This window comes from Varroa jacobsoni, unplaced genomic scaffold (genome assembly GCF_002532875.2).
Source record: "Varroa jacobsoni isolate VJ856 unplaced genomic scaffold, vjacob_1.0 scaffold_1058, whole genome shotgun sequence".
Taxonomy (NCBI): Eukaryota; Metazoa; Arthropoda; class Arachnida; order Mesostigmata; family Varroidae; genus Varroa; species Varroa jacobsoni.
Window position 1 is genome coordinate 64,159 of NW_019213960.1, and position 11,866 is coordinate 76,024.

At 42.7% G+C, this 11,866-nt stretch overlaps 1 protein-coding gene across 1 annotated transcript; it reads left to right on the forward strand.

Moving 5' to 3' along the window:
* The first annotated feature begins 435 nt into the window (after window positions 1-435).
* LOC111266139 (cytoplasmic aconitate hydratase) lies at window positions 436-10,388 on the forward strand. Its single transcript, XM_086970796.1, has 7 exons — window positions 436-1,606; window positions 4,258-4,423; window positions 4,806-4,956; window positions 5,203-6,874; window positions 7,348-7,595; window positions 7,821-8,038; window positions 9,272-10,388. The coding sequence occupies exons 1-7, from the start codon at window positions 1,497-1,499 to the stop codon at window positions 9,401-9,403; spliced, it is 2,697 nt and encodes an 898-aa protein (XP_086826922.1). The 5' UTR covers window positions 436-1,496; the 3' UTR covers window positions 9,404-10,388.
* The last annotated feature ends 1,478 nt before the right edge of the window (window positions 10,389-11,866 follow it).

Below are 11,866 nucleotides of genomic sequence, written 5' to 3' on the forward strand. Positions count from 1 at the left end.
TATCCGATCATCGTTACGGTTTTTCTGATAACTTTTTGTTGGCAGCGTTTGGCTTCTTTCTACCTACTCTACTTCTGGGATTTGTTAATCAAGTCGCGCGCTTATGCCGTATATGCAATACGACGTAGAAGTAACTGAGCTCAATCTTTCGGCGTCTGCTGGCCTCTGCGAGTGCTAAATGAAGAAATTCTACCAGTGAACGTTCTATCACACTGTCCTCGTTCAATCTGGTTTTTCTCGGGATGTCGCTTCTGCATTTAGTCATGGAGCCCGACGAAGCTGACCAGCAGCGACGGCGGCCGCCAGGAGGGCATGTAGCTCACTCAGGCTCTTCCTATGGTCGTTCCGCGTAACCTCTCCTCATCATACGGTGCGCTAAAGGCTATCAAGCCATCTGTCACCGATCAGACGTCTGTATTATAATGTTTGGCTTCACTATTGGTATTGCTGTTGTTGCCATCGTACTATATCGTATGTCGCGTACAATCGCGTTGTTTCGTATCGAACAACCATCAGCAGTGTCGTCGTGCCCTCAGGCCCACGACGACACCAGCGTTGACCGTCGTTCGCAATACTCATTCGCCGCCCCTGCTCTGCTAGCGGCCGGGCGATGCAGCGGCTGACAAGGGAAGAGCGACTTGCCATGGTGGTCTAATGACATTGACCAAGCACTAGCAATAGATATCGCGCCGGTGTAGCCGGCGAGCAATTGAGGGAGCAGAAGTAAAAACATTGCCGGCGGTGAAAGAAGCAGCGTCAGTTATGTGCTAAGTGTAGCGACAAACCAACACCGACAGCCTTGCCACGTTGGTTCCAAACACAGCAGGGATAGAATCGATGACTGCTGAAACGGCCGCTGAACGACAGCCTTGCCCGCAGTAGTCACAGCACATCAACTCATACGTCATTTGTGTGGCCACCTGGCGAGAAGTTCGGTGTTGCCACGGCGTTAACAGGGAGCCTGCTACTGGTTCGGGTGCTAGCTGGCGTACGTGCCGCCTGCGATCTGTCGCGTCCACTCATTGGAGAGAGCCACTAGCTGTCGTAACTCATAGCGGCAAAACAGAACTAAGTTATCGATCTCGTTGAGGGTGGTTAGCGGTTTGTTCGGGCCAAGCAGGCTGTCTTTAAACCTGTTTCCCTGTTCGTTTGTATGGTGGTAGCTCGACAAAAATTAAAAACAACTACAATCACAGGTACACGATAAAGCCTGAACGTGCGGCTGGGTACGTTCGATTTAGAGGACGCACAACAGCTAGCGGTGTAATAGTGTAAGGTGCTATTAGAGACTGGGCTAGAGGCTTGTCACCAACGGAGAGTAAGCCACTGTAGAATTCAGTACTTTGGATTTGTCTTGCAATTAAGGGTAAATAGGGTAGAAAATAAGGTGTTCACAACTGTTCGCTTCTTGCATAGGATAAGTGAACGCTGGTGTGAATTTTTCGCAGTCTGATCAGCCTATTGTAACGAACGTCAGTGAAGGCAAACCAAGAAGGATGTCGTCGATTGAGGATACCTTGAATCCGTTCGCGCATTGCCTATCCAACATTGAAATAAACGGAAAGCAGTATCAGTACTACAGTCTTCCGAAGCTCGGTGATGCCCGGTAGGTGCTAATTTGTGCTATATAAACCTGTTCCACATAAATGTACATGCGATAGGCTCTCTATGCAATTGTATTATACGTGGTTTTACATTGACTACACAGTGTCGTGGGTTGAAATCACTCCTTGTTTCCAATTTATCTTCAAGTTTTACGCCTTAGTAATTTTTCCTAATAATACCCGATACCTCGCACACACACTTACAGCGCAGTACAAAGCGCAATGCGCGGATCGGTGTCTTTCAACCGGATTGTATCCTAGGGCCATTCGTAGTGATAACGCCGTTAATTACAGTAATATTTAGTTTTTAGTTTAGTAATAGTAAATAGTAGAAAGATAATCCAGGAGGCCTGCCGAATAAGCTCAGCCAGTAGTCCCAGCCATGTCGAGTCGGATGAGATCTTCCATCACGTAATGGGGATGCCGGTCCTTTTTTATACTGCCAACTCAGCTGGTCCGACCTGCAGTATAAACAACTGCCGCTGTTCTGCACTGTCATGGTTTCGCTCGCAGAGGCGAAACAAAAAAATGACTTTGCTCAAGTAGAGGAGTGAAGTTACCGCTGGAATATTCCTTTTCGCTAGCCGTTAACTTAACAGATGACATAGAGTGTAGAAGAACTATACAGCTGTCGTTAGCCTTACTGAGTTTACTTACAAATGGAGCAATCAACAACACATGTATAATAATCATTAAATCGCTCGCCGGTTTACGGTATTTCGTGCTAAGTAAATATTACCATTTTCTGATCCCAAATCACTAGCTTCACGTCGGCATACAGTCTTAGGTTTCTGGATGCCGCGAAGTTGCATCCTCGTAGCCTGCGTGCGCCCTAAAAGCCCCCCTAGGATTAGTGGGGTCATCGATCGAAGCAAAAGGGGGCGGGCAGCTAACAAGAACAGTCGGCAAGTCGAAGTCAATTAGAGAACCAGTTCGACCAGCATATGGCCGTTTAACCAAACCAGTGCTCAGCTCGAATTTAGCTTGAACACACTAATAAAATAGACCACAAATTGATATCGAATCTGAAAGATACCGACAAACGAAATGGTCCACATACCCGGTATAATGCAATAGACCACGTAGATTTAGTGCCGTCGGCAATAGGAAATATATTGGCTTCACGATAACATTGTCATTAGCTTTGTTGTTTCGGTACAGCACGCATTTGCCTGCTAAAGTTGGAGACACGAGTGGGCGAAACTGGGCACGGATATCCCTCATTTCGTACTGGGAAAGCCAGCGGTTTAAAGCAATGCTCGGCGTAGGCAGTACCGGACGTAGAGCTCGAAATATTTACTCAGCTCTATGATTATTTGTGTCATTCTATGGGATAATATGACGGCTGGACAAGCCGGATGCGTTGCTAAACGTAGATATATATATATATATATATATATATGTATCTATATATACATAAGCAAATCATCTGTCGCTATTTTTCCTGGTATGTCTTCAAGACTCGAGCTTAAGACAGCGTTTCTATTATAAACGTAAATGTACCAGGGCGTAGGCTTTGCTTAATAATTAAGTGCCACGGATCTGAAATTGCTGACTAAATAAAATACATGTGTTTTTGTTTCTATTGCAGACAAGACCGTTCCGATCAAAAAGTGAGCTCACTCTTATCTGCATAGCTTGCTCTAGTTGGCTGTCGTTTTGCATGAGCGAGACAAAATCAATTCGAATCAATCTCCTAGTCAGATTTAATTGTAGAAATAACCAGACGTACGAGTCCCATGAACGTATTCGAACCGCGACAAAGTGTACTTACTACTTGCTCAGGAAGATGTAACCCCCTCGACACATCGATGCCTTATTCATGGGTCGACTTAAGCTATCGAGGACCAGATTTAGATTCATGCATTGGCTGTTACCCACTAGCGAAATCTTCGGCTATGACCGACAATAATAGCGAAGTATTTGTGCGATTGACAACGACCAGTGATCGACTGAACTTTAGCGTGACCACCAGCTAATTGACTATTGTGTCTATAATGACACATCGCTACCGATTCTGACCTGCGAGATATACAGACAGAGAGTGAAGGCTAAACTTAGGTTCACTGAGACAACATAACGTAAAACAAAGGAACACGTATACAACACTTCAATCCACTCAAAAAAGCAAATCGCCGGTCAGGCTATTTTTGTCCTAAGTGCAATATCGACGGTCCATGTTGCCTATAGACTTGAAATAGAAATAGTTGTATTAATGCAAGTACATGGCACTGCTGTAAAAATAATAAATTGTCGCCTACGTTAAGCAAGGACCTTTTATTTCTACGCTTGCAGACACGCCCAAAAGTTTAACAACCCTTTCTAACAAGACTATCGCTTTTCTACTGATTTGTTGTATAGCACTGAGAGAAGCTCACCATCATGCATTAAGGCATGTTCTTTTCTTGCTGCGACAATAGACTATTAGATAATACAAACCTCCTACTCTTTAAGGGCCTCCATTGGGATGATAAAAAAACCTACCGCGATTTCACATGCACACCTCTAATTAGGTGTTATGCAAGGCAATATTTACGATACGTTCGTTAGTTTCATTTGTGACTAACTTAGTAATTAATTGACTCGCTGTTTGTAACTAAGGTAGCTGCTAGATAACGTTTGCTAACAATTTATGCTTTACCAATGTTTTTAGGTATACAAACTTACCATTTTCCGTACGTGTCCTACTTGAAAGTGCGGTTCGAAACTGCGACAACTTCCACGTGAAGGAGAGCGACGTCGAGGCCCTTCTTGACTGGAAATCCAGACAAGAAGATGGAGTCGAAATCGCTTTCAAACCAGCAAGAGTTTTACTTCAGGTATTTTATTGGATCCTTGTTGCTAGTCCAACAGAATGATGTTGACTTGTGAGCAAAATCTGAAGCAACCCATCTGCTTCTTCAAAAATATCTAAAGGCTAAATATTAAGTGTGATGAACCGCGGAATTTGGTGACTGATGCAGTCAATCAAATTGCGAGAGCTAGATAAACTGAGGGAAAATACAGGAGATTACCGCTTTTCATAACCAGAGTGACCAAGCGATTTTTTTAGAGCAGAGTGAATACTTGAATTGATAAGGCATGCGTTTATAATAATCTCAATTCACGATAATTCGTTTTTCGACGTTTACTTCATAATGAAAGACCTCAGTACCGAACCCCGAATTAACATAAACACTGTATGGTCTGTACGATGACAAGGATTTCACCGGTGTACCTGCCGTAGTCGATTTCGCGGCGATGCGTGACGCAGTCAAGCGTTTGGGCGGTGATCCTCAGATGATTAATCCAATGTGCCCGACCGATCTCGTTATCGACCACTCAGTGCAAGTCGATTTCTCTAACGCACCAGGTAAACATTATTATTATTGCTCCCCAGTGCTGAGTGGGAACGCCTATCATACTTATGTTTCTACAATTTGTAGAAGAAAATCTCGTGCTGCAAGAAAGAACGTCAAAATGGGAAAAGCGTACAAAGCTGAACACGACATTGTATTTTACTAATGTATAAACTAAAGTATTGTGCTGAAACTAAGAAGCGCTTTGATTCTTACTTTTCTGCTGTCTTGTTTATTACTTTTCTACTTCGTCATAACAGAGTCTCTACAGAAAAACATGGACATGGAATTCGAGCGGAACGCCGAACGCTTCAGCTTTCTTAAGTGGGGTTCGAAGGCTCTCCACAACCTGCAAATCATTCCACCAGGTTCTGGTATCGTGCACCAGGTTAACCTTGAGTACCTCGCCCGTGTTGTGTTTGCTAGTGAGGCTGGAGTTCTCTATCCGGATTCGTTGGTTGGTGCTGATTCGCATACGACGATGGTAAACGGCTTAGGCGTTGTTGGTTGGGGGGTTGGTGGAATCGAAGCCGAAGCCGTTATGCTTGGTCAGGCCGTCTCTATGGTACTGCCTAAAGTAGTTGGATACAAGCTCATTGGACAGCTCTCACCTCTGGCTACATCGACTGACCTCGTACTTACGATTACGAAACATCTGCGACAAATTGGCGTGGTGGGAAAATTTGTTGAGTTCTTTGGACCCGGAGTCTCGCAACTGTCATTGGCTGATCGCGCCACTGTTGCTAATATGTGTCCGGAATACGGTGCAACGGTAGGTTTCTTTCCGGTCGACGAAAAAACGATCGAATATCTTAAGCAAACAGGCCGAGATGGAGAAAGCGTTAGCCGAATTCAGGAGTACCTCCGCGCTCAAGACATGTTTCGTGATTATGTCAAGGGTCGGGACCCCATGTTTTCCCAGGTTGTCGAATTGGACCTCAGCACAGTAGTACCTTCGCTCAGTGGGCCGAAACGGCCCCAGGATCGTGTGGCAGTATCGGTTATGAAGCAGGACTTTGAGGAGTGCCTTTCAAACAAAGTCAGCTTTAAGGGATATGGAATCGCTTCAGACAAGATGAGGATTACTGTGTCTTTCGTTTATGAGGGGAAGGAGTACACGCTGAACCATGGATCTGTCGTACTCGCAGCCATTACTTCTTGTACGAACACATCCAACCCGTCGGTCATGCTCGGGGCGGGTCTTCTAGCAAAAAAGGCCGTAGAGAAGGGTCTAACTGTCAAGCCTTACATTAAAACGTCACTTTCGCCTGGATCTGGTGTTGTCACCTACTACCTGCGCGAATCCGGAGTAACTCCTTATCTAGAAAAGCTCGGCTTCAATATTGTTGGTTACGGCTGCATGACCTGTATCGGTAACTCTGGCCCGCTGCCCGAGACAGTCACCGAAGCGATTGAGAAAGGCGATTTGGTAGCTTGTGGCATACTTTCAGGTAATCGAAACTTTGAAGGGCGTGTACACCCGTTTACCCGGGCTAACTACCTGGCTTCACCGCTATTAGTTGTAGCGTATGCCCTGGCTGGTACCGTTAGTATTGATTTTGAAACGGATCCGATTGGTAAGAGCCTTGATGGCCAGAATGTTTACCTCCGGGACATTTGGCCCTCTCGAAGTGAAATCCATGACGTTGAACAGAAGTATGTCATTCCCACCATGTTCAATGAGGTATACGCCAAAATTCAGAACGGCTCTGCACAGTGGCAAGCATTGACAGCTTCTGAAGATCTACTCTATCCATGGGATGAACGATCGACTTATATTAAGCGGCCTCCATTTTTCGACGCAATGGCTAGCGATTTGGCGCCAATTCGCAGCATTGAGAATGCATATGTGCTCGCCAACCTCGGCGACTCCGTTACCACGGACCATATATCGCCGGCTGGATCCATCTCGCGCAATAGTCCAGCTGCCAGGTAACCACAACGAATTATCGATAAGTTTTAGTCGACTTATTACATTTCCATTTAAATAGATAAACAAACTCTTTGATGTAAACGGTTCTAACCAACTACAGCAAATAATTTTCATCTGTAAAAGCTTATTTTGTCTCTACTTTAAATTCTCTAAGTAATTCCTTATACGGGGTTAGGCAGAAAATACCTCGGACTCTTCAAGCGTTTTTAAAAAAGTAAAGCGCACATTTACGTAAAACTTGCTTTCAGCAAGAACACAATTGTGTAGTTCTTACGTAGTTCTTCACACAATTTCTAAACAGTTAATAAACTCTGGAGCTGCAATCCCTGTCGTTTCTGTGCTTCAATAAAACTCACCTAATGAACTTCGTTTTGATGTTGGGAATCGGTGCAAAATATAAAATTATCGATGATCCTTCCTTCGCATGACCTTTGTTCAATGAACGTGTCCAATCTTTCACTGCAAATTACAGGTACCTTGCAAGCAGAGGCCTCGCACCGCGTGAGTTCAACTCGTATGGTTCACGCCGCGGTAATGATGACGTCATGTCGCGTGGCACGTTCGCTAATATCCGCCTTGTCAATAAATTTGTTGCAAAACCAGGTCCTCGCACTGTGCACATCCCGTCGGGCGAAGAGCTTGATATCTTCGATGCCGCTTCACGTTACGCACAAAGCGGGGATCAGCTGATCATTCTGGCAGGCAAAGAATACGGATCTGGTAAGTTCAGCCCTAAATGTCAGGGAAGGATTATAATAGAGCCAGATGGTCGAAATCCTTGCCCTAACCGAGCCACCGGGCTAGCAAGCTCCTCTAGCAGAAATTATCAATATTTGTTTAAGTGTCTGACGTTTACAAGAAATAGCTATTTTGTTGTTTTTTTTTTATGTGAAAATAGTTGCCCGTAGTCCTACATACTATGTATATTTTCCTTTGACTAAACAGGATCTTCACGAGATTGGGCCGCAAAGGGTCCATACCTACTAGGAGTTCGGGCGGTGATTGCGGAAAGTTACGAACGAATTCATAGGTCAAACCTAATCGGAATGGGCATCGTGCCGTTGCAGTTCCTTCAAGGACAGAACGCAGAAAGCCTGGCTCTTACTGGAAAAGAGCAGTTCTCGATTGATCTGACCCCGGAGGCGTTACACGCCCCAAGACAGGTGCGTAAAATGTTCATTGACATAAAAAAACGAGCTAACTGTTTACATAGAGAATCACCTGTAAGATGCTGGTGATTATTTTGCACTTACGTAATGTAGAAGCCCAGCAATGATTCCTACTCTTTATCCTATAACAACCTAATTTAAATGAAAATATATACATATATATCTCAGCTTATTTCTGTTAAGCGCTAAATGTTATTAACTAAGCCTAAAGATTATGAATTGCAATAAAGGTTGTATCCTTTTTAGATAATATACATTTTATAACGGATTTGAGTCGTAAAAGACTAACTGTTGGCGCATCTGTTCTTCCCAAACAAAATAGTCTCGTACGCCCCACAGGAAAAACATTGTCCAAGCCTTGCTCAACGAATCATATTATTCTGTAAATAATTTCGAACCAGTGGATCGAACTTTTATTATATGCTAAATTCCATAGTTGCAGTGTTTTTAACGGCCACAGTACGAAATTAAATAAGGTAACCGTTGTTGAGCTCCAAAATTTATCATGTAACATGCGCGAAGCACGAATACATATATATATATATATAATCTACCTAATTTCCACCTTCTGAAAGTTAGTTGGCAAGGTCGTATAGTAAAATAGCTCGGTCTGAGGTCTTATTCGAGCGTGAGGTTTACCATCGGTAGCGGCAGTGTTCCTTGCCGAACACTGTGAGTGTTCGTTCGAAGAGATCTGAGCATACAACATTAGCTTGCTCTACCTGACAGATTCTGAGTCAGTTGAAGTTTTTCTATTCAGTAGAAAAAAATACCTACCAGACATCCACTATTATAGTTCTATTTTAAGGAAGCTAGCCTTCACGTTACTGCTTTACTGGTACTATTTACATTCTGAGAAGCAATGTTTATTCATCGACCCAACCCCGCAGTTGACGGCACCATACGGCAAAATCTTACGTTTTTATAATCGATTATAGCCCATTGTGAAAAGTGTCGTTTTACTTTTTGATCGAAGTTGGCGCGCACTTTTAGTGCCGTCAAGGTTTCGTTGTCACAAGAAACGTCGATGTTCTTGAGCTTAGCTTATATTTTCATTTTAATACGTAATGTCGTTGTTACAGTAATTTAAATATTAATTTCGTTTTTACGTTTTTTTTTAACATATTCTCTCTACAATAGTTCATCGGTGCCATGTGAACGATCAAACTGCATTGCAGCACTCCATATTTAAATAGCATAATGGTTGATTTTAACGCCCGTTTTCAGATTGTTCAGGTGAAGGTGAGTACGGGAATTTCGTTCGAGGCTACCCTTTGCTTCTTCACTGAGGTCGAGCTAGCTTATTTCAAGAACGGCGGTATTCTGCACTACGTACTCCGGCAGATGCTTGCAAAGTAAAGAAATCAAGCACAACAAACTAACACTACGTTTTTATTAACATTATCTTCAGCACCACCTAACGATGATCACGACAACAGCAGCAGCAGCAGCAGCAGTTAATATATATAACTGCTTAAAGCGTAAACAAACCTTGCTGGGGCAACGGAAATATACTGAAAAAAAATTCCTTACAGATACAGCGATCTAACCCGTATACGATTGAGTTACTAAGCCTGAATAGTAGCGTTCCACGTTTGCCATTAGCTACAGGTTAGTTAAACTGCTTGTTTATTGGCAGTGTTTCGAACTAATCTCGAGATTCGGACCTCGGTGATTAGCTTCATGATCGGTAAACAAATTTCAACTCAGAAGCAAGAAAACAGAGGCCACATTAGTTAGAAACCAGGATTTTATGCACTAGATATGAACTAAGTGTATGGTGAAAAGCCAACTTGCATTGCAAGGCTTAATTGCGGTTTCTCTTTATACATGAATCGCAAGTTGTCCTATGAAGGTGTTCTTGGTAAAACTGACGTTGTGATAATTTCAGCAACATGTGGGCATCGCCCGTCAATGAGACGAAGCGATGTTTGTGTACGTCTCCTGGAACGGGACCACATGCACATGTTAAAATATCTGCGTTATATTAATATGAAGCAGGCCAGTATTTTATAATGGAGTGTTGGAAGAAAGCGAAACCATCACACAGAGTGCTATAGACCGTTTAATTGCATGATAAGCTAATGGGTACACTTTGCTGGACGGTCAGCTGTACAACAACAATATAACCAAAATATGGGTGAATGGTAACACATTGCATTATTGGATAGTACTAGCACTATTGCAGACAGAACAGAGTCATGGTCAACAAGAAAAACGTAAAGAAAATCAAAAACAGCGAGGGCTGCAACGTGCCTTCGCGTTACAGTATGTTTTATGCATGACATACTGTCTCTTCACAAATGTTGAAACGTAATAAACGGACAATTTTGTATAACATTGAGGCGAGTTGTTTTTCTTCATATATATATATATATATATATATGGTTTTTTTTTCATTTTCTAGCGGATGGGTCCGTCTTGTTTGCTGATTTTCAAAAACATCAGACACTATGCTGGTTTCGTGTGTGTGTGTGTGTGTGTATGATTTGATGATGTATGTACATATGTTTAGTCAGAGCGTTGATTTTGCTCTTTAAACCATTAAAAAAAATATAGCTTTTACGTATAATGTATTAGTAGGAAAAACTAATTTGCTGCTATCCATACTTTTTCTTTTTTCTATTAATAGAAGCCAAAAAAAATTTTCCTGCAGATTCTTTATAAACAAACAACATCAAGATATCCAGCGTTCTTGTAGGATCTTCTTTCACGTGCTAGATTCAACTTACTAGCCTCAGTTAACACAGTATTGCAGCATATGGCGTGACATTTTCACCTGAAAATAGACGGCAAACTGTAGTTAAACACACTAACCTATATACCTATATACATATATATAACATATATAAACCCATAAGTAAAAAATAAAGAGCGTGTATCCAATTTCTGTTAGCGCTAGATAGTTTACAATATTGCGCAATGCAGAAAAATTTTAATTCCCTGTATCAAGCGTTCTTAACCTTGTTTGTCTGCCAGCTTTTTCAATAGGCTTACTATGTAACAATGATATATTGCTGTATTTATAACTTACCGTCTTAGGTACTGAGTAGGCAAAGACGATTTCTGCAGTTTCAGATACACGTATGTGGTGTTGTTCCCAACAGTTTCTATGCTAGCAATTAGCTAGAACGTTTTATCTCAATGCGAATAATATACAACGCTAAACTCAATCCTTAGGACTCACTTACAGTTCCCTAGTAATCCCAATATGAAACCTTCACTCATTTGTCCCCATCGCTGTCGCACCTATACAGGCAAATAGGCCGCTGACGCTATTTTGTTGTTAGGCTCATCACAGTACATTTATGTGTATGTTCACGTTTGTATCTTCGTGCTCGACGAGCGTACCTGTTATGCTACGGTGCAATGGTTGCGTCCCTTTTTTGAATGATTTACTTTTCGCCGGCTAAGGGACGCCAGCCTGTTCGGGACTGGTGCGAACTACCAGCTTTGGCCTTTGGCTTGGCGTTAAGTAGACTGAGATGTAATAGTACGCGTACGACACGTTTCAACTTTATTGAGGGAGAACACGTGGTCCATCGGCAGCCTGAGCTTCACTGAAGTGTTGGCAAAGAGATGACCCGGGCCCGCCAAAACCCACTGCTTAAGACCATTAGAACCCTGATCATTAAATCCTATGTTAAGTGTTAACGTAGGACTAAGATAAATCACAGGTGAAGGAGTTTATTTTGTGTGTTGTCAGCAACTACCTAGTGGGTGATCGTCGCGAATTCTTACAATACGAAATGGTTGATTAACACAGCTCTTGCGAACCCTAATAAACTAGATTTAGACCTTAGCGATCGGAAAACAGTCAAG

Bases quoted from the DNA above. Each gene is read 5' to 3' on its own strand.
- LOC111266139 (XM_086970796.1), top strand. From the start codon at position 1,497: ATGTCGTCGATTGAGGATACCTTGAATCCGTTCGCGCATTGCCTATCC. The intron at 6,875-7,347 runs GTAACCACAACG...TGCAAATTACAG, and splicing joins CGCAATAGTCCAGCTGCCAG to GTACCTTGCAAGCAGAGGCC. The intron at 8,039-9,271 runs GTGCGTAAAATG...GCCCGTTTTCAG, and splicing joins CGTTACACGCCCCAAGACAG to ATTGTTCAGGTGAAGGTGAG.